Source organism: Dama dama, chromosome 5 (genome assembly GCF_033118175.1).
Source record: "Dama dama isolate Ldn47 chromosome 5, ASM3311817v1, whole genome shotgun sequence".
Taxonomy (NCBI): Eukaryota; Metazoa; Chordata; class Mammalia; order Artiodactyla; family Cervidae; genus Dama; species Dama dama.
In genome coordinates, this window is record NC_083685.1 from 15,021,519 (window position 1) to 15,042,272 (window position 20,754).

Consider the following 20,754-nt stretch of genomic DNA (forward strand, 5'->3'; position numbering starts at 1 on the left):
CTGAAATGGCCACAGCACCACCGTCCCTGGAGGATTACTATGAGGATTCCTTGAGGGTGCATGCAAAGGGGTCAGGCTGATTCTTCCAATCAGGGACCATCTTGGTGCTCAGAGAGGCAGGGGGAACCTAGCAACCCCGTGGGAACCGCCTGTCCTCTGGCTGCCCTGGTCTGAGACTCTGCTCCCGTCTCAGGACTCAGCCTGCAGGATCCTGGGAGCTGATGTCCCCACACCAAGTCAGGCATCGCCACACATACATACATCATCTGGTTCAGTCTACACCTCCACCCCAGGATCCAGGTGGGTGCAGTAACACTCGAAGAGGTAAAACAACTTGCTTAAGGTCACACAGCTCTGAAAAAGTGGGACCAAGTCTTAACTCTTACTTGTGGCTCAGAGCGACCAGGATCTTATCAATGTGTTTAAAGCAAGGCTGAGAATATTAAATACTTGTGCTTGTTCTAAATGCATGCGTAGTCACTCAGTAGTGTCTCTCTGCGACCTCATGGACTGTAGCCTGCTAGGCTCCTTTGTCCATGGAATTCCCCAGGCAAGAATACTGAAGTAGGTTGTCATGCCCTCTTCCAGGGAATCTTCCCAAACCCAAAGATTGAACCCAAGTCTCCCGAGTCTTCTACACTGGCAGGCGGATTCTTTACCACTGTGCCACCTGGCAAGCTGCTTGTTCTAAATACTTTGCATATATCTCTCATTTAATCCTTCCTAACAGCTCAGAAGAAGGTATGACTTCTATCCTGACTTCACAGTGCATGAAACTGAGGAACTCAGGGCATGAATGACTTGCCGAAGGTCACATACCTAGCAAGACACCTTAGATCAGGCCCCTGTCCCAACCTGAGCCCTATGTCTGTGTCCTCATCTCAAACAAATCTCACTCATTGTCTTCACTCTGTTCCTGTCAAAGGACCTTTGCATTTGCTGTGCCCTCTGCCCCCAATGCATTTCCCACTGGTCTTCACACAGCTTTCTCCTTCTTATTTGGGTCTGTTCCATCATCACCTCCTCTGAGAAGCCCTCCAGGTTGACCCTAAAGAAACATTTCCTTGCCCCATCCCAGCTCTCATGCCATTGGGTTGTATCTTCTTCCCAGAACTACGGGTTGATTTGTTCATACTGTGCGTCTCCCCTCTGCAATATCAGTCTCTCGGGTCCGAAGGGGTAAAAGAGCTCAGACCACGCAAACCCTAGGGGAGCTTTCCACCTACTTAAAGTTAAGATAACAGAAGGCAGGCGTTCATCCATCCCTCTAGTCTGATTTCAGAAACCCCTTCCCAGCTCTCCTCTGTCTCCCCTCTCTCTTTGGAGTGTGAAAATCCGAGTTCTGAGCAGCAAGAAGGAAAGCCATATCTGGGAAAGCAACAGAGCATGGAACACTCAGCGTCTGTCATCCCTATAGGAGGCTGGACCCAGGAAACTGACAAGATTCCCAGCATGCTCTGCAGCCCCATCACCTGTCAAACTGCACAAGCAGATGGAATTCCCCCAGACTGCCTGGCGTGGGGGCTGCCTGAGAGACTACAGCCAGTAGAGCCCACACTTCCTGCAGAGATCCCAGCCTCAGAGAATCCCACTTCTATCCATCCAGACTCCAGGCAGCCAGCGGGCACTCAAGAAATATAATAGAAACAGGGGAAGCCCAAGAAAGTCAGGTCATGGTTCTACCTCCTCTCTCACGTGAGCCTTGGGGCTGAACTAGACTTTGTAAAACTTTCTGAAGAAATAAATAGTCACACATGATTCAAAATGAAAATATAAAAAAGTTAATAGTGAAAGGCTCACTCCTCCTTTATCTCTCCTACCAAATCCCCTGGTAAGTATTCATTACTCTTCCTTGATGCAAATGAAACAGTTACAAAAATATACTCTTACTTCTCTTAAAAAAAAAAAAAAAGAAAGAAAGGGGTTCCATATTATGTATATGCACCACACTTTTTTTCCCTCCCCTAGAAGACAGCTCTATATTTGTACACAGGAAGGTGTCTGTATACATATCTGTGTTATGTATGCACCTGTATACACACACACACACACACACACAACTAATTAAGGGCTTTCTGTAATTTTCACCCAATTCTCCTGGAAAGAGGTATTTAGATTGGGGGTCAGGAGGGGTCATTTTTCAGCCCAGGCACAAATGGCTGGGCGGCTCCCTCCAGCTGATCAATCATGGACTCTGTCTGCCTTAAACTCCAAGCAGGCACCAGGGGCCTGCTGCCTGGAAATAACATCTCTGTCTCCCGTTTTCATGACCATCTATAGTCTACCAGATACTAGCAGAAATCCCATTCTAGAAAGCAACCGAGACTCAGAGAGGTAAAGTGACTAGCCCAAGGTCACACAGCCAGGAAGTGGAGCTGGCAGGGATCACACACCATCTGCCCACTGTCAAAGCCAGTCTGCCCACTCACCCAGCCTTTCGTGGTCCTCAGTCCACACCCCGCTTCACAGCCCCGTAACGGAACCAGGGGCCCAGAGGTCATGGTCCACGGTCAAGTTCCCAGCCCGGCAGGACTTGGGCGGTCAGGCGCTTCCGCCATCACTTCCCTGCGGTCAACTCGACCCGCAGCCCGGCCTCCAGAGCGCCCTGCCCGGGCGGACGCTGGGCGCGCAGCCTCTGCGGGGCCCGGGAGTCCGGGCGAGCTCGAGGAAGGTCGCCGGGCTCCCGCAAAGTGCTCCTCGGACGCTGCCTCGCTTAATTCTCCCAGTTACCCATGGGGTCAGACCCACCTGAATCCATTTCACAGACCGGAGGCGCAGAGACCCGCGCAGCCGCCAAAGGTCACGCAGCCCTGCTAGCACCCAGCTGCCGCCGATTTCAAAACTTTCCTCCCCGGCGCGACGCGAAGCCAATGACTTTCAGGTGCGGGGCGCGCACAACAGCTGAGCGCGCCCAGGCCCTCGCTTTCCCGGGCGCCTGCTCTGTCCCCGGAGCGGGGAGCCAGGACCCCGCTCCCTCCCGGGTCTGCAGTCGCAAGCGGGGCTTCCCGGCCAACTCCGAGGGCGCCGGGGCACAGCGGCCCCGGCACTTACTCAGCATCGTCGCAGCCTGCAAAGCGGCCGGCGGGGAACCCATTTGAAGGAAGGGGAGACTGAGGCGCCCCGAGAGCCAGCTACTAGCCCAAGGTCACTCAGCGCGGGGGCTCAGAGCCGAGCGGCCGGCCGTGGGTTGGGAGCCCCAGGGCCAGCCGGCCGGCGGTCCCCGCCCCCGTCCCCGTCCCCGCGCGCGCCCCCCGCGGGATACTCACAGCCGGTCTTGCCCTCCAGCTCCTGCACCTCCTCGGACGCGGAGTGGGCAGCGCCCATGGTGCCCGCGGCGGGGTGGGGGCCCCGGGGCGTTCGTCTGTCCCAGGCCCTGGGCTGGCGTCAGCTGCGCCGCGGCCGCACCGGCCTCGGGTCCAACGCCGCTCGGGACGCCAGGAACGGGTCTGAGCCGCGGGTTCCGCGTGGGGCGCGAGCGCAGCCTCTTATAGAGGCGGCGGGCGGAGCGCCACGGTCCTAGCGCGCGCCGGCTTCGCGCACGGCCGGGAGTGGGCAGCGCCCCGCCCCGGGCGGGGGACCCAGGTTCCTCAGCCCTCGCAGCAGCAGCAGCCGTGCTCATCCCTTCTGCACCCCTGCCGGCCCTGGGAAGAAGCAGGTGTGAGCAGAGTTGGGGTATACAGGTAGGAGGGATCAGAACAAATGGAGGTTCCACGCCCACGCCCACCCCCACCCCGGTTCCACTACACCTCCTCCCAATTCTCAGAAAGGAAACTCCCTGGGAACAGTGAAGAAGGACAGCGTTAATTAGCTCTACGGTGAACAGCAATAAAGAGAATATGATAATAATAATAGCAATTCAGCTTGAATGCACACGGAGGGGGTGCTCTGCTTAGCTTATTCCAGGAGAGCCCAACATGATGAAGTGGACACACCCACAGACAAGACTCTCCGGTCCTAGTCACTCAGCCTAGTAGCTTAGGACGGAGACCTTCTCAAACTTGAGGTTCAGGGACTCAGGCAGGGCCCAGGAGGCTGCATTTCGACCTGTCAGAGAATGCAATCCTTCTGGGAGAAGTTCTGACTTAGGCTGGCTGTAGGGGGTTGGGTTCTGTTAACCAGGATGGGTGCCCCCAGCCAGTCCCACCACCTGTCTAACTGTGACTCCTTCTCCTTAAGATGGGGATAATAATAGTCGATGAGAACCTCCATCAAAAGGGGCTTCCCTGGTGGCTCAGATGGTAAAGCGCCTGTCTGCAATGCAGGAGACCAGGGTTTGATCCCTGGGTTGGGAATGTCCTCTGGAGAAGGAAATGGCAGCCCGCTCCAGTAGTCTTGCCTGGAAAATCCCATGGACAGAGGAGCCTGGTAGGCTACAGTCCGTGGGGTTGCAAAGAGTTGGACACGACTGAGCAACTCCACCACTTTCCATCAGAAGGGCCTGGGCTGGGACACAGTGCAAAGGCAGTCGCTGTGGAGTCACGTCCACTTTACAACAAAGCAACTGGTTCTCATAAAGGTCACACAGCCAGGGCAGAAATTCAAAGTCAACATATTCCCTGTCTCAAGCCCAGACCACTGCGCTCCACGGTGCCTGGTGATGTGTTATTAGCATGTATTTGGGGGCTGTCCTGGGTGCCAGGCTCCGTTGATAGTGCTGGCTGGGGGAGACTTGAGCAGGCCCCATTTACAGGAGGCTGGGGAGGGGGTGCTGAGAACCAACTGCTCATACCTGCAGACCACAGGTCCAAGTTGAGGGTCACAACCCTTTCAGAGTAGAGGAGCTGTTCAGAGTCTCCAAGGAGCTTCCTGAAACCTACCAGAGCAGGGAATCAGCCCCCTCCTGGTTGAAAATCCCCTTCACACTCTTGTTACTCACAGAGCAGGGGCTGCACCTGGAATGCGCATTTGCAAAAGCTCGGCATGGCTGAGACCTCGCCAAGCTGGGGAAATGTTGGCTGCCGGGCATTAGCTGGTCCAAGCAAACTGGAAAGTCGCCTGGGAGGCTGCACTTCAGGTGAGAAGGAATCCAGAAACCCAGGCTGTCCTCTGGAACAGGAAAGGGGTCCCGGGGACCCTTGGGAATTACCCAAAGCTGCCGGACACAAGTTTTGTTCTGACTTAAAATATCTGTTCCTGGAATTTTATTCTATTAAATTATACAGTGATTACATGCTGGGGCTTTTTGCTGGGGAGAGAGAAAACGATGTTCTCATGCATCTCCTCCCCTTGGCACGGCTGCTCTCAGAGCTGGTACAGTGCAGCTGGGTGGGGGTGAAAGCCCTGGAACAGTACCCAGGGGCAGGGAGGGTCACCTGGCTTTGCTCTGGCCCTTGGGTGATCGCCCAGAGACCCCCCAGTGTATGGGGTGAAGGGAGGTGATCTTTATTCCATCACCCATCTACACGGTCAACTTCATCTCAAGGCCTGCTGGCCACTGTCAGCTCCTAGACAAGCATTTGTGCTGGTCCCTTCTGCCTGAAACTCCCCTCCCTTCCCTCCTCCCATGGCAGGGGCTCCTGGATCTCAGTATAAACCTCACCTCCTTGGAGAGTCCTTCTCAGGGCCCCCATCCACTGTTCTGGGTTCACTGCCAAACATGCCACCTTCACCAGCCAGCAGGAGCTGGGAGGCTGGGCTGTTATGACCATGGGAAATTTATTCCTGATGGCAGGGCTTGGAGGAGTCAAGAACTCCAGGCACCAGGGAGGCACATTGTGCAGGTTTACTTGTTCATTCATTTATTCACTGCCTGTTAATCCAGGGCCTGCTGTGTATAGGGGCCTGCGTGGGTCCTGGAGCCACAACCAGGAATAACTGGGAGCCTCACGTCTGCTCCTGAGAGTCCTGAAGGAGTGGGAGACAGACAGACAGGAGGTGACAACGCAGCGGGGTAAACAAGGCCCCTGGAGATCGGGATTGATCCAACCAGAATGGCCCCTGGATAGATTCTGTAATACCCTAAGCTGAGCTTTGGGGGGTCTGTGACTGTCCCTAACTGTGCTCCCAAAGGGACACGTCAGAGGCACACCTGGCTGGACAGGTTTGGGGACCCTGCGGTCACCCACCCTCTGCCTGGGCTTTGCCTTGCTCTCTGGCAGTGATGCCCACACACTGCAGGCTCTCTGCACAGAAGCCTGCGGTCACTGCTCTAGGACGTCAGGCCTTTAATTCAATCCAGCTAGTGGCGTCAGAGCATCCAGGAGGCCTGGAGTGCTGCATGGGGTCTGGCTGGGCTGACTGGCTTTGTTGTCTGGAGCCCTGCAAGTGGGGGGCGCCCCCTGTGGCGACCTTTATCCTCCCCCTCACTCAGCGTGACCTTCTTCGGAGGGCCAGGAAAACACTTTGGTCACCAGGCAACTGCCTCTCTTCTCCCAGAGGAGCTGATTAAAAACAGCGGTGGCGGTGAGAACAGCTGGTACCTGTGAGCCCGCGGAGGGCAGCCGAGCCCAGAGATGGCGAGGGCCATCCTCGTTCGTGTAAGTGAAGCAGACCATCAAACCACTGGTGGGCAGGTGGCTTTGCTTCCCTGGGCCTCGGCTTCCCATCTGTAGAGTGGGATAATAATGGTGCCATCTTATGATGCTTGCATGGATTCATACATGTGAGGAGTGCCTGACACAGGAAGTGCCATCCAGCAGGGTGCCCGTGAACAGGCTCTGAGGAAGCAGAGGGGAAGCTCTACTTTACAACCTTGTTGATTTCCCTCATGGATAAATACTCCCACCACGGTGGATTTCAAGCTACCAGTAATTGAACAATGGGCTTGCAAAACTCTTGAATGTCTAATCATTTATTCTCACAAGCTGGTCTGAGATAACTTGGTACACCACTACACAGTCGGCTGTTGTTATGACTCATATGTTCATCTGTCCGTTCATTCATTCATCCACCCATTCACTCATTCACTACTGAGTGCTGGGGATTCCGATACTAGAGCGAGGTCATTGGTCTCTGAGGCTGGAAGGAAAGAGATAGGAACAGATCATCACTGGTGGGTATCCAATACATGCCCATTTTATTGATGGGAAAACCAGGGTGTTCAGCATGGGTGGTAAACACCCATATATATGAGCACATATATGAAGCTGTGTAAACGGCAGTTCCCATAATTCACCTGTACTGCCCTCCTGTCCCTCTCGTCACTTAACTTGGGGGATCTCCCAAAGCTTGGCAATGTTCTGGGAGCAACAAATCACTTTTCTTAACGTGGGGACCACTGACCCTAGGAAAGCTATGGGGATTCCAAGAGCCATCTTGCCAGGCCTTTGACTTAGAGAACACCACACCTAAGTCACTTCAAACAAGGAAGGAAGTCGTGCTCTCATAAAATACATCCAGGGAAGGAAACCCCAGAAATGGCTACAGCAGCATCTCGACTCTGAAACAAGTGTCTTCTTACCCTCATTTAAGCCCCTTACGCTGGTCTGGGCCTCTCAGTTTCAGTGTGAATGGAATGAGAGAAGAATCAACCCCAATTTGCATTTTGAATTAAAGTTGTCCTTTTGATTATCTTTTAAACAATTCTTTCTCACCCAAGGCACCTTAATCTTTGAAGCTAACCTTGGATGACAGTGCCCTGTAGGAGATGGATTCAGATCTGAGTTGCATCCAGGCTCTGCCACTCCCCAGGTAGAGTGTGGCCTTGGGTTGGTTTCTTAGCAGCACTGAACCTTGATGTCCTCATCTGTATAATGGGTCCACAATCCCATCTCTATAAATAGGACTCAGCAAGGGTGTTTCATGGCTAGGAGGTGACAGGACTGGGGGTGGATGCTGAGCAGGCCACCCTGGCGACCATGAACTTGACCAGCCGGGCAGTACCACTGGCTGGGATCCTACCACCTGGCTCGTCTTAGCACCTCCTCAGCCAAGGGGAGGGTGTGGGGGCAGGCACAGACATCCCTTCCCTCTCTCCCTCCATCCCCTCACTCCTGGGGCGGCTGAAAGTACAAGCCGGACCCGCCTGAGTGCCCAGGAGGCAGGGTGATAAATATATGCTGGGGTGCAGAGCCGGGTGCAGTCGATAATTTGGGGCTGATTTGGGACAGGATGGAGCAGGTACCTCCCATCTGGGCCAGACGGAGGGCAGAGACAGGCCGGGGCGGGCGGGGTTGAAGGTGGAGGTGAGAGGTGGGCCCAGGTGCCCCGCCCCGCGTGCCCCTCCCCAGGCTGTGCTGACTTGGCAGCACCCTGGGCGCTCCTGCTGACTGGGCACGCTTCCCAGATGTCCACCCGGCAGTGTCCTCGGGCTGCGGCAGCAGGGACGGGAACCGCATCCAGCTCTACCCTTCGTGGAGAACAATGACGTGGATGTGAAGCAGAGACAGGCGGCTCCCCGGCTGTCCTTTTGAGACTCCTTAAGCAGAGGAGGCATCCCCTCTGCCTGAGAGACTCCAGGGTGGCGTCAGGGATGGCTGGGAGAGAAAGGTGCTCTGGGTTCCTCGCTGCATGTAGTAGAGGCAGGTGAAAATCCTGGGCAGGGTTGAGTGTTCTGACCTGGCCTAGGGGCTGCTGCGTGAAGAAATGCCGGGAGAAGGAGCCCCTCCTCCTTCTCCCGCAACAGAGGGAGCCTAGTTGCGAGGGGCTCCAGGAGGGATCAAAAGGCCCCTGGGAATTGACTAGCTCGACCCTTTCATTTTCACCAGGGAGGAAGCTCAGAGAGGTCAAGGTCACTGGGGTCTAAGGTCCAAAGAGGGAGGGCGTGCAGAGAGGACCACGGGCCTCAAGCCCAACCTCCAGAGGTCACAGAGTGAGGGGAGGCCTGGGGATCCTGGGGAGGGGGCGGCCAGCGCCGACAGCAGGGAACTCACCTCCGTGGAGCCCCTGGGCTTGCTGGTCAGCAGAACAGGAGAGCAAGTGCTGGGCGGGGGTCCAGGAGAGGGGCTTCTGGAAAAAGCCATCCTTCCTGGGAGAACTTGGTCACCCTGAGGCCAGGGCAGACAGCACTGGGGCTGCCCCGAAACCTGCGGGGGGCTCAGATACTGCTGTGTGCACTCGGGGCTGAGGAGCCAGGACCCTCCAGGGGCTTAGGGTGAGGCCTGGGGGGTTGACTGACAACAGAAGCCCCCTCCCCCATCTCTGTCTTCACACTCTACAGACTGAGCCTTTATTTCCTCTTCAAGAAGGTGCAGTCAGAGCACGCATTGCTTTAGATCGTCTTCTTGACATTCAAAAGTCAAGAGCAGAATTTTCTTGAGATGCAGAGATACAGATTTAGAAACAATGTAGCAATGAGAGGCTACAGTCCCTCTGAGGAGGACTTGGGACCTGCAGGGCGGCCCTGGCTGCTGGGGATCGGGCAGCCAAGAGACCAGGTGCAGGATGAACCGGAGCAGCGTCCTCAGATGCGGCCGCACCTCTAAACCACCAGTGTGCGTGCATGTTTAGTTGCTTAGTCGTGTCCGACTCTTTTGCAATCCTGTGGGCTGTAGCCCGCCAGGTTCCTCTGTCCATGGGATTTCCCAGGCAAGAATACTGAAGTAGGTAGCCATTTCCTCTTCCAGGGGATCTTCCTGACCCAGGAATCGAACCTACATGTCCTACAAGGGAGGCTGGGTTCTTCACCCAGCCACGTGGCAAGTGTTGAAAACCCTCAATGCTCAAGCCACACCCCAGATCCCATTAAAGCAGGCTGGGGGTGGGGATCTGAATTTTAATCCCCCCAGGTGATTCCAAGACATTACCAAGCTCCAGGCGCACTGTCTCCATCCTGGCTGTGGTGACAAACAGCTGGGGAGGTTATAGCCTGCAGTCAGCGTCCCTGGGGTGGGGGCAGGGGTGCCCAGGTGTTGGTGTTTTTATAAAGGGTGGAGTACGATGAAGCACATGGACAGGGCGGTGTGACTCCTGGGCCACCTGGTGCACGGTGTTTTCTTGGAGAGTCCTGGTAGCACGACCTTCGGCTGAGACCCGTCGCTTGGCAGCTGTGCGGAAAGACGCAGCTCATTAACTCCACGTCCAGAGATGAGAGCCTTGACAGCTGTAACACCAGCGCACCCAGGGGCGGCTCACAGGTGGCACTGTGTTAGCCCTTCTTCAGGGCCAGTCACCTAACCTCCGCCTCTTTAAACCCAGGGAACATCTGGGGCCTCCCAGGGAGAGCCGCTCTCTGTAGGGACAGTTCTGGTTAGGGAAGCCTCAGGAACTTGGGGAGAACATCAGGGTGCCCTTGGGCAAGTCCTCTCTGGCTTCAGTGATTCCTTTGTTTTTTAAAAAGACTGACTCACCCTTTGCCCCTCCTTGAAGGCCGAGGGTGAATGCTTGGGGCTCTCTGAGGGTCAGGTGCAATGAGTTTTTAAAAGATGGTTTCTCCAGCCCCTCCTAGATGTCAGAAGACAAAAACTGAACCTTAGAAAGGGGGAAACTGAGGCTTGGGGTGGGGGCTAAGTTTTGGGGAGCCAGGGTGCAAGGTCAACAACACATGCACAATAACCCCCAAAGATCCCCCAGTGGACATAAAGTATGAACCTTACAGTTTCATGCACATGGCCTGGTGCGGTAAATATGCAAAATGTATACAAGCAAACGTCCAGTAACATACCGCACAGGAGCGCCGTCAAGACATAGTTTTCAAGAGTATATTTTAAGTTGGAACTTCCCTTTTCTCTCTCCTCCCCTCTAGTACTTCCACTGAAAGCTCACAGCTGCTGGCGGGGAGCCATAGTTTAACCTCAGTTTGACTTAATCTTTGTACTTTCTCTCTACCCAGAATTTATGAACTTCAGAAAAAGTCAGCGGTTACCTGCTGGGGCTTGGAGCAAGTTCTGGACTGGAGTCCTCCTTTCCTTAAACAGCAGGAGTTCCCACACTCGGGTGTGAATGAGAATCCCACAGCAGTGGGCTGGGCTGGGGGCCTGGGGTGTGCCTGTGTTAGAGGCCCCTCAGGCATCACCCCTGAGGTGGGGGGTAGAGGTGGGGGTGGCAGGATGGAGGCCCCTAAGCCCTCTTTCTGCCCAGGAAGCATCTAAATCCAAAGGGGCCAGGCACCGCCCGCCTCTCCCCTCTGCTGTCCATCCCCAGTCTACTAGTCTGGTGGCCAGCATGCAGCCAGCAGTGGGGTGGTGAGGTGGGAAAGTGACAGGTTAGATCGGCTTCTTGACATTCAAAAGTCAAGAACAAATCCCACCTTGGGAATCACCTGGCCCTGTTCCAACACCTTCATTGAATTCCCCAGGCTCAGCGCATCCCTCTGGGAGGTGGCGGGGGTGGGCAGTGAGGCTGTTCCGGCAGCTGTTACCCACCCCCTGACCCCCAAGATGCTGCTGCTCTGCTCTGACGTCATCAGAAAACATCTCCCGTCAGGCCTGGGCAGCTATTCTTAGTCTGGAGAACACACCTCTGCCTGTTAGAAGTCTCTAGACTTGAGCAGGCTTTTTATAAACCACTTAGAAACTTGCAGCCTGCAGGGGGTGCTGGTTAAGTACTTCTTTCTTGTACTCAGGATGTTCAACCATCTCAGGGGTGGGCGCACCCAGCCCCCTCCCTCCCCCGGGAACCTTGCAGACAATGTCGTTACATCAGCAGTGATCACTTCCAGCGACTGAACTTGCACGAAGCCCTTCAGTACTAGCAGCAAACAGAGGGTGTGTTCTGTGTGTGGAGCTGCGTGTGAGTGATTTCAGGGGCAGGTACAGTGTGGCGATTATTACAGAGCCACTGGAAGACCTGGTTCAAATCCAGCCTGCTGGTCATGTGACCAAGAGGAGTTCACTTTGCGAGTCTTTGCCTCTGGGGACCCCGGACACTCACCATCACGAGGGCGCTGGGATGCTGTGAAGGTGCTACTACTAATGCTGCTGCTCAGTCGTGTCTGACTCATTGTGACCCCACGGACTGTAGCCCGCCTGGCTTCTCTGTCCGTGGGATTTTCCAGGCAAGAATACTGGAGTGGGTAGCCATTTCCTACTCCAGGGGATCTTCCCTCCCCAGGGGATCGAACCCGAGTCTCCTGCATCTCCCTGCATTGGCAGGTGGATTCTTTATCACTAGTGCCACCTGGGAAGCCCAAAGTGAAGATGGCTAGACCTTAAACACCGAGTCTTGGAGCTAGGTGAGCCCTTGAGGGTCTGCTGATCCTGACGGGAAGATGAGTAGCACGCTCCATGGAGGTCCTCGTCTCTCTGCCAGCCCAGGGGAAACGGAGACTCTGCTGCAGGCTAAATGACCAGCCCATGCTAGGTAGTAACAGAAACTTCTCTGGAACTTGAGTCTGGTCCACTGCAAAGCAAGGTCCGTTATGACACTCTGCTGCCCCCTAGGGCCTGGGGGGAATCAGACACCATTGCGGGGCTCCCAGCCTCTCTGAACCTGTAACCAAAGGAAAATCAGCTCCACTCTGTCCCCTGGGGAAGCCATCCTCCTCCACCATGTGGTTCTTTCCCCCTCTGAGATCTGCAGTGGCCTGTCACTGAGCCTCAGTTTCTTCATCTGTAGAGTGGGTTGGTAATAACAGCATCCACGCTGCAGAGTAGACGAGGACTAAATGATGCGGCTTTTCTGAAGGCACAGTCCCCCGTCTTCTCCTCTTGGCCCCATCAAGTTGGGGGGCATCGTCAGCCTCCTGGATGAGGCAGCCCCCCAGCCCTCACCCCACAAGACCAACTGATCTCCGAGATGTGCTAAGGCTGGGAACACTCAGGTCTTCTCCCTGATCTCCTCACAGACCTCTGGGTGTCCTCTTCGGCTCAGATCCTCTAGGGATCCGTACTGTTCTGTTGTTAGGCTGTGTGACTGTCTTCCTCGATAGACACTGAGGCTTGGCGATGACCTCGCAGGAGCAGGTGTCCAGGAGGATCAGAATGATGCTGGTCTCCATCTGCTCCCTTCATCCCCAGCCCCACAGGCATTACGGAGCAATCTACCCGGCGTGGTGAGGCTCCATCTGGGGACTTGATCCAGGCATTTCCCACATTTTTTCACATCTGCGAGGGACACCACACTTGCTGAACTCACTGCAGGGCCAGCACCTCCTGCCGGCTCCAGGAGGGAGAGCGGAGCAGAGAAAGCACAGTGACATGAGCCCCAGGGTCTCTTCCAGGCCCTTCCAGTCTGGTGGGTTCCAGTTATCAAGGGGGTTCCTCACTCCATTTCTGACCTGATGAAGGTTGAAACGTGAGTGAAAGAAGGGGTGAGCCCTTCATCCAACAATCAGGACTCAGCAGACCCCTCCTGAGACGGGAGGCAGTCCTCATTTCCTTGTCTGCACTTCCCTGACACAGGGTGGGACACCACACAGCTGGTTTCCTTCCTAAGACCCCTCTGATTCATCCTGTGAGACCGCTGTCTCCTCCTCATGCCTCCCACAGCCACCGATGGGGAGACGGCAGGGCACTCCCAAAGCCCCAGGGAGACATAGCCTGTCCTGGTCCTTGGGGCTGTGGGGACAAGGAACTGAGTGCTGGTTCCCTGAGTCACTCACTGGAGCCAAGGCAGGCCAGGTTTGCTCAGCAAACATGTCCCCAAAGAGAGTGTTTTGGAAGCTACCGCCCCTCTGCTGTGACTTTTCCCAGCCTGTTGTGTTCTCGTGGAATTGTGGCAGGTTCCACAAGGCAGCGATGTGTGGCTGAAACCTCACCCCCGAGACCTGCCCGTCCCTGGACTGCTAAGGGAGGGGTACTTTCATTTAAAATGAAAGGACCACAGAGCGGCAGTGTCTCCAGGCAGACAAGCAGGGCCCCGGCAGATGCGAGGTGGAGAGGAGGGCAGATCGCAGAGAGGACGGATCAGGAGGTAGAGTGGGTGTGGAGAAGTCTCCCTCGGCCTTCAATCTGCGCTGCTCAGCAAGAGAAACGACAGAAGTAGTAAAACAAGCCGGGAACAGATTTTGCTTTCTTCTGAGTCACCCAGGGAAGGAAAATGGAAAATTACCACTCTGTCTCTGTGGGAACACGAGTTACTCGGAGAGGACAGCGGAGCCTGGGGTGTGCAACCAGCTGGCAGGATCCCTGGGCCATCCTGCGTGGTGGCTGCTCCGTCCTGATTGTCTCCGTGCGCCTGCTCTGTGTCTTCTCCTGGCAGGTCACACAGTGCTGGAGCGTAATGCGCTTCTAAGGCTAGGGGTACAGTTGGCCTTGGGGAGCTGTGCCTCCTGATTGGGGGTGACATGCTGGATGCACCTTGCCCAGACAGTGACACTGCACAGAATCTGTCACTCTCAGAGCAAAATACAAAGCACATGCCCCAGCCCGCCTCACCCCAGAACCATCTGTTGGTCTCTGTTACCGCAGGACGATGCTGCTGGGAGGGAGACTGCTGCCTCCCCTCCCTCCAGTGGGGCTCACTGTGGGGAACCACAGCTTCACACATCAGACATGTGCACCTCAGCCCTGGAACCAGCCCTCTGTCCCCCCTCTCTCACCCCCACCCTCAAGCTCCAAGCAGTGGGCAAAGCAATCCAGAATCAGCAACCCAGGATAAATGGTGCTTGGATGATTTCTAATTGAGAGAAAAGTTACATGGAAGACTTAATACGCAAGGAGGAAATTTAGCTGTTGATACATAACACACCCATATAAACGTGTGACCAAGTCACCATCTTGAGAAACCAAGGACTCAACAGGCAGGCCTCTAAACATCTTTGGCTGGCAGCTGCTAATCCCTTGAAAGGCAAAAGATGTTGAACACACAAGGAAATCACACTTGCCAGGAAGTCACACAGTGTGTGCCCTGAGGCTACCCTTCTGACCTTCATTCACCAACTCCATCCACCTGTTCTCATTGAAACTTTCTCACAGGGAACGTCACTGAAAGCCGTCGACATCTTTAATGGGAGGGTTGCCTTTTTTCCGCTTCTGGGAGAGCTGTTATTTTAGTTTGGGCTGCTTTAGCAAAAACACCAACAGACTGGGTGGCTTCAACAACAAACACTTACTCTTATGGAGACGAGGAAGCCAAGGTGCCGGCAGATTTGGTGTCTGGTGAAGAGCACGTGTCTTGGTTCTGAGGTGGCAAGCTTCTTGCTGTGTCCTCATATGATGGAGGGGGTGAGGGAACAGTCTGAGGTCCCTTTTTATAAGGGTGCTAATTCTATCATGAGGGCTCCACCCTCATGACCTAATCACCTCCCAGAGGCCCTACCTCCTAAAACTCCCACCAAATGGAACATGTTAATTAACTACATCATGACCACGAACAAGGAGCTCCCCAGACCTACAGGTGTCTAGGGATGGACAGTTAACACCTGTGACATCACCCCATTACCTCACCATCACCCAGTCAGAGAACTGTGCACGAGCTGATCACAGACCCTGGGATGCCCCTGTGTCACCTGGCCTTCAAAAATGCTGTCTTGAACCCTATCAGAGAGTTTGGGGTTTGGGGGCGGTAGCTGTCCTGGAAGTCCTTGCTTGGCGCCTACAATAAACACTGCACTTCCCTTCACCACCACCTGGTGGCAGTAGATGGGCTTTACTGCGCATAAGCGAGCAGACGATTTGGTTCAGTAACATGCACATGGGCAAAGCTGAAGTTTTGGGGAACGAAAACCCCAAAACCCAGAGGGATACAGGGAAACTTTTGGAAATGGTGGGCCTGTTTATCACAGGGACTGTGGTGATGGGAACACAAGTGGATGCATATATCCAAACTCAGCAAATTGTGCACATGAATTATGTGCAGTTTTTAGCATACCTGTTATAGACCTCAAAAAGGCTGGAGGAGTGAAAAGCAGCTTCCTTGCAAAAGTCTCTACCGCCTTGGAATAGGGTATCCCAAACTTCATCCCATTGCTGGGATGGGGAGGGACAATAACACATCCTCATTTTCCCTCAACAAGAATCAATGCAAGTGAAACAGAGTGACTGAAGGTGGCCAGGTGGGTTGTCACAGCACAGTCGGTGAAGAAATAGCAAGGTTCTGAATCCCAAATAATGAGGGATGGTATTACTACTATGGTAGTTTCTGAGGTCAAGTCTGAAAGTCCAGGCTCTAGTCCCTGCTCCAAGACCCACACCAGATCCAGTCACTTGAACCTCAGTGGGCCTCATTACTTCTCTCTGTAAAATCCCAGGAACCAGGGTTCTGACAGCTGACTCTTCAGGGGTCCTTTAGCTTTCAAATTCTCTGAGGAGGCAATTTAGGACACAGTCTCGAACAAAGGCGGCCATTACTCAGAAAGCTTTATAACTACACTTAAAAAAAAATCCTACTTTTATAAGAGGCAAATAACTCTAATGGTTGTTTTTTTTTTTTTTTTTAAGGAACAGGTTCTAAGAGACACTGGTTAAAGTGTTAGTTGCTCAGTCATGTCTGACTCTTTGTGACCCCATGGACTGTTGTCTGCTAGGTCCCTCTGGTTCACTGGGATTCTCCAGACAAGAATGCTGGAGCGGGTTGCCATTCCCTTCCCTAGGGGATCTTCCTGGCCTGGGGATTGAACCTCCATCTCCTGTACTACAGGCAGATTCTTTACTGTCTGAGCCACCAGGAGATTCTGGGGTCAAGTCAATATACTAAGCAAAGGCTATTATGCAATACATATCAAGAAAGTTCTCTAGAATACACATTTTGGCACTTGCAGGTGACATAAATTTACTTCTGTATTCACTACAGCTCCTGGCACAAAGGTGGGCACTCTAAAAGACACTCCAAGACAAGACAGCACTGGTCAAGTAGGAAGGGACAGATGGGCTTTTCCCAATGCTGCCTCCCAGGTAGGAGTGAAACAACAATTACTTTTGATGTGTACAGGACAGATACACATACGACACCTCAGTGGATATACAGTCTGGTATTAAAATGTCACAGCAGTTTGCAGCAGCTCTACTCACAAGGGTTAAAAGGTGAAAACAATCCAAATGTCCAGCATCAGCTGAATGGATAAACAAAGTGTGGTCTATGCATAAATATTACTTGGCCATAGAAAGAAATACTGCTTCATGCTACAGAGTGGGTGGACTTTGAAAACATGATGCTACGTGAAATAAATCAGTCCCCAAAGGTCCATTATATGAGTCAAGCCCATAGAAAGAGAAAGCAGACTGGGATGGGGGGGGTGGGGGACAGGGAGAAGAAATAGGGAGTGGTTGTTTCACGGGGTCAAGGTTTTGTTTTGAGGTGGTCAAATGTTTGCATCTAGATAAAGGTGGTGACTGCCCAATACTGTGAATGCGCTAAATGCCACTGACTGTATACTTCAAAATGTTGAGGGACTGCCCTGGCGGTCTAGTGGTTAAGACTTTATGCTTCCAATGCCGCGTGTGTGGGTTTGATCCCAGGTTGGGGAATTAAGATCCCACATGCTGTGTGGCATGGCCAAAAGATAAAAAATAAATTTAAAATATTGAAATAAAGTGCTGAATTTTATGTTCTATGAATTTCACCTCAAATTTTTCAAAAAGAGGTCAAAACTATTTCATGGGGTGAGGGTGATTAGGAAAAAATTAAGTAGAAAGGGTCCTGGAGTAGGGCGGGGAGGAATTACTGGGAAAACAAGGATGAGAAGCACTGGTGGAGACAGATAAGAGACACAGAGGGAAAAGCCATCCGTGAAGGAACAGCCAGGAACGACCATCGTGATGGTAGATGATGAAAGACCTTTACCACCGTGAGAAGACAGTGGTGTTCTGCAAACAGGGAAAACTCAGAACTCTCAAAGTGCTCTCAAATTTCTCCCAGATTCAACAACTTAAATACCAACATTTCCATTAAGAATTCTGTCATTTTTAGAAGTAGATGGAAATTTGATCTAACCACATGAGCAGTCTAGAATGAACTGGCTCTTCCCCTCTACATTTTTCTTTTTTCTATACAACTTCTTTTCCTAAGTTCACAAAACAATGTCCTTTAGCTCTTTCTACTCCCCAGAAGACACTGACATCACTGTCTTTAGTTTGTCTTTTTTTTTTTTTCCCACAGCCAAACAGGAAATAGAGCTTCCTTTGGAAAAATTAGCCCACTTTGAACTGAAAACCAAAACCAAAACAAAGAAACCCCCCCCCCCCCCCCGCAGAAACCAACACTTGAAAGAACTGCTGTGCCAGACCCCACACTATACGGTGTCAGCAGCTGGGTGCCTGGGAGGCTGGAGCACTGTGCTGGGGGTTATATTTGGCTAAATTGCTGCTCACAACTTGCAAGGTGGAGCCGCGGGCACTGCAACAGGTCTAGGGGAAGTCGTCAGACACTTGAATACAGGGTGTTGGTTGCTCTTTGCAGCTGATAGCAAGGTACCAGAGGGATGCTTAGGCCAAAACATGCTGGTTTAGACCCAAAACAGAAGAGTCAGAACTCCCAGGCTCCCTTTGTTGGGAACGGCACTGTTTCAGGACACCGCGGCAAAAGAAGAGGATGGAAATCAGTCTGAGCCACGAAGACCCCTTAGACACTTGCCTGTTACAGGGAGACTCAGCTCCGGCCAGTAGCAGGGTCAGGCGGCTGCCATCTAGGTCAGGAAGGAGGACAGGCACCGGGTCGAGAAGTGAGGAAAGAAAGTGGATTTCTGGAAAAGAACCTGACCAGCACAGGTAGCCTGCCAAGTTTTTGAGGGAATTGTTGCTGGAGCTATCAAAAGCTTGTAGAAACAAATGGACGTCTTGGACTGGAGCTGTGTAAGAATACACAGCTTGCAGGAAGGGGGCACCCCCAGCACCCACCAGTGAAGTGACCAGAGAGGATGGGCCCCAGAAGGCAGGATGGGGCGTGGGGAGCAGTGGACGAGGGAGTCCCTCCCAGAGGGCGCCATCAACCCCCGGCACACGCCCAGCAGGGAGGGGGCCTCACCCTTCTGCCCCGCAGTATTTCATCATCCAGGGCCCAGGGCCTGCTGTCTCATTCTTTTCCCAAGTGGCAGTTTCCACTGCAGTTGTCCTGTCCCTGCTTCACCAGTGAATGGGCACTGGGAGTGGGGTGTGGACTGGTGGGGAGGACAGCTGAGCTCCGAGAGAACCGAGAGCTGGGCAGGAAGTGGGTGAGAAGCACAGATAAGGCGGGGACCCCACACCCTTCACTGTCCCCACCCCCCCCCCCCACGGTGGCCACTGCCCGCCTCCTCTGGAGTTAGGCTGTGTTGTGACCTGAGTTCTGGCTACAGAGGCAGCAGTTCTGGGTGTGACTCACCTCGTGAGGTCTGCACTCCTCCCCCTGAGGCCATCTGTCGCGGGGACGACGGGTCCCAGGTGGCAGCGTGGCCGGCAGGAACGCCCGCTGCCGGTGGTCGCGCTGGGCCAGGAGCCAGCAAGGCAATTCTGGACTGAGCCACCTGACTGCAGTGGCCGGCTCCTTGGGCGGCAGCGGGTCCTACAGGGGACAGGCACACCCAGAGTGACAATCAGCTGGCCACCTCTGTCCCCTCACCTGCGTCCTGGCCTCCCTGCAGGAAGGAGAGGGGAAGCAGTGAGCGCCACTGCCCGCCTCAGCTCAAGGGCCCTGCGTCCCAGGGCCTGTGTTCCAGGGCCCTTCCAGACAAGTCCCTCCACGCTCCCCACTCCCACTGGATGGCAGGGGGCCTGGGGGCTTCGGGAAGCCACGTGTGGTGGCCCTGGGTCCTTAGGTGATGGTGTGAGGGCCGCCCGCCAACCCGCTCCCCCTGCCCCGTGTTACGTCAGCCAAGAAAGTTCTTCTGTGTTCAAGCCATTGTACATTTCTGGGTCTGTTTATTACAGAACTAGCATGACCCTAATACAATCATTGCTAAATGGCCGTAATACATCTCTTCTGTATTTGCACATAAATTTTATTCACCAAAGGAATGTTCTTTTCTCTCAGGGCTCTCTAAATTTTCAGAACTGAAACGTGGGAAGTTCAGGTGCGGCAAGGTAGAGGGTCAAGACGTCTGTGAGGTAGCTGCTGAGGTTGTCGGCAGCATGGCTGCGGGGAGCTGGAGCGCGGAGGCTGGGCTCTCCACCTGGGATCGGTCCACCCGGGGAGCTCTGCGGGCCGACGCCTCAGCGGGGATCAGCGAACTACAGCCCACGGCCATCTGGCCCCATCCAGCCTCCAGCCTCACGGCCCTCAAGCTAAGAATGCTTTTTTTCCTTACATTTTTCCAACCAAGAAGAATATGTGACAGAGACTTTATGCAGCCCGCAAAAATATTCACCGCCTGGCCCACGTCCTAAAGGGTTGCTTGCCGTGAGGGTTATAAACAGTTGGGCCTGGTGCCCGACTTGACATAATACAAGGTGATACATGCAATACAGCTGTTGATTTCTCCAAAACCAAACCGTCACGGAACCAAATTTTGCATTTCTTCTAGGTGAACAGTCTCTCCTTCCCTGCAAAAAAAAAAAAAAAAAAAAAAAACCAACCAAACAAAAACCACAAAGAGCAACAAAGGCTTGATCATTATGACCATGAGACACTTCCCACAGAAAAGGCTTCTGGCAGTCCGGCTTCACAGAGGAAGGAAAGACACATCCCCCACTTCCCCCCTACAGCAGATGGGCCTGGTGCTGGCAGACCAGAGCTCAGGACACTAAAGCACGACTCAGTTTAACACGTTAAGAAAGACTCGGACGTTTTAAAAGTAGAAACGAATCGGGATTGGGAATACATGTAAATCCATGGCTGATTCATATCAATGTATGACAAAACCCACTGGAAAAAAAAAAAAACAAACAAAAAAAGTAGAAACGAGACTTTAAGCGGATATTCGAAAACGTAAAGCTGATTGAGGAAGAGTATTAACACAGGTTTTTGAAATAACACGACTTTGCAGTGTGAACGTCACTTCCAATGGAGGTCTTCTGTGAGACTCCGGCAGACAGGCCACAAATCCAGCCTCTCAAAATGCGATTAGATGGATCGTGTTTTCAAATG

At 53.5% G+C, this 20,754-nt stretch overlaps 1 protein-coding gene across 2 annotated transcripts in view; it reads right to left on the minus strand.

Annotated features, from left to right (window-relative positions):
* The window catches only part of TESC (tescalcin), a 60,464-nt gene extending 57,018 nt beyond the window's left edge, over positions 1-3,446 (minus strand). For both annotated transcript variants that reach the window (XM_061141867.1, XM_061141866.1), the window contains exon 1: positions 3,267-3,446. In XM_061141867.1, the coding sequence (XP_060997850.1) occupies positions 3,267-3,324 (58 nt within the window). In that variant the 5' untranslated portion in view covers positions 3,325-3,446. The remainder of the gene's footprint in view (positions 1-3,266) is intronic.
* Positions 3,447-20,754: the final 17,308 nt, after the last annotated feature.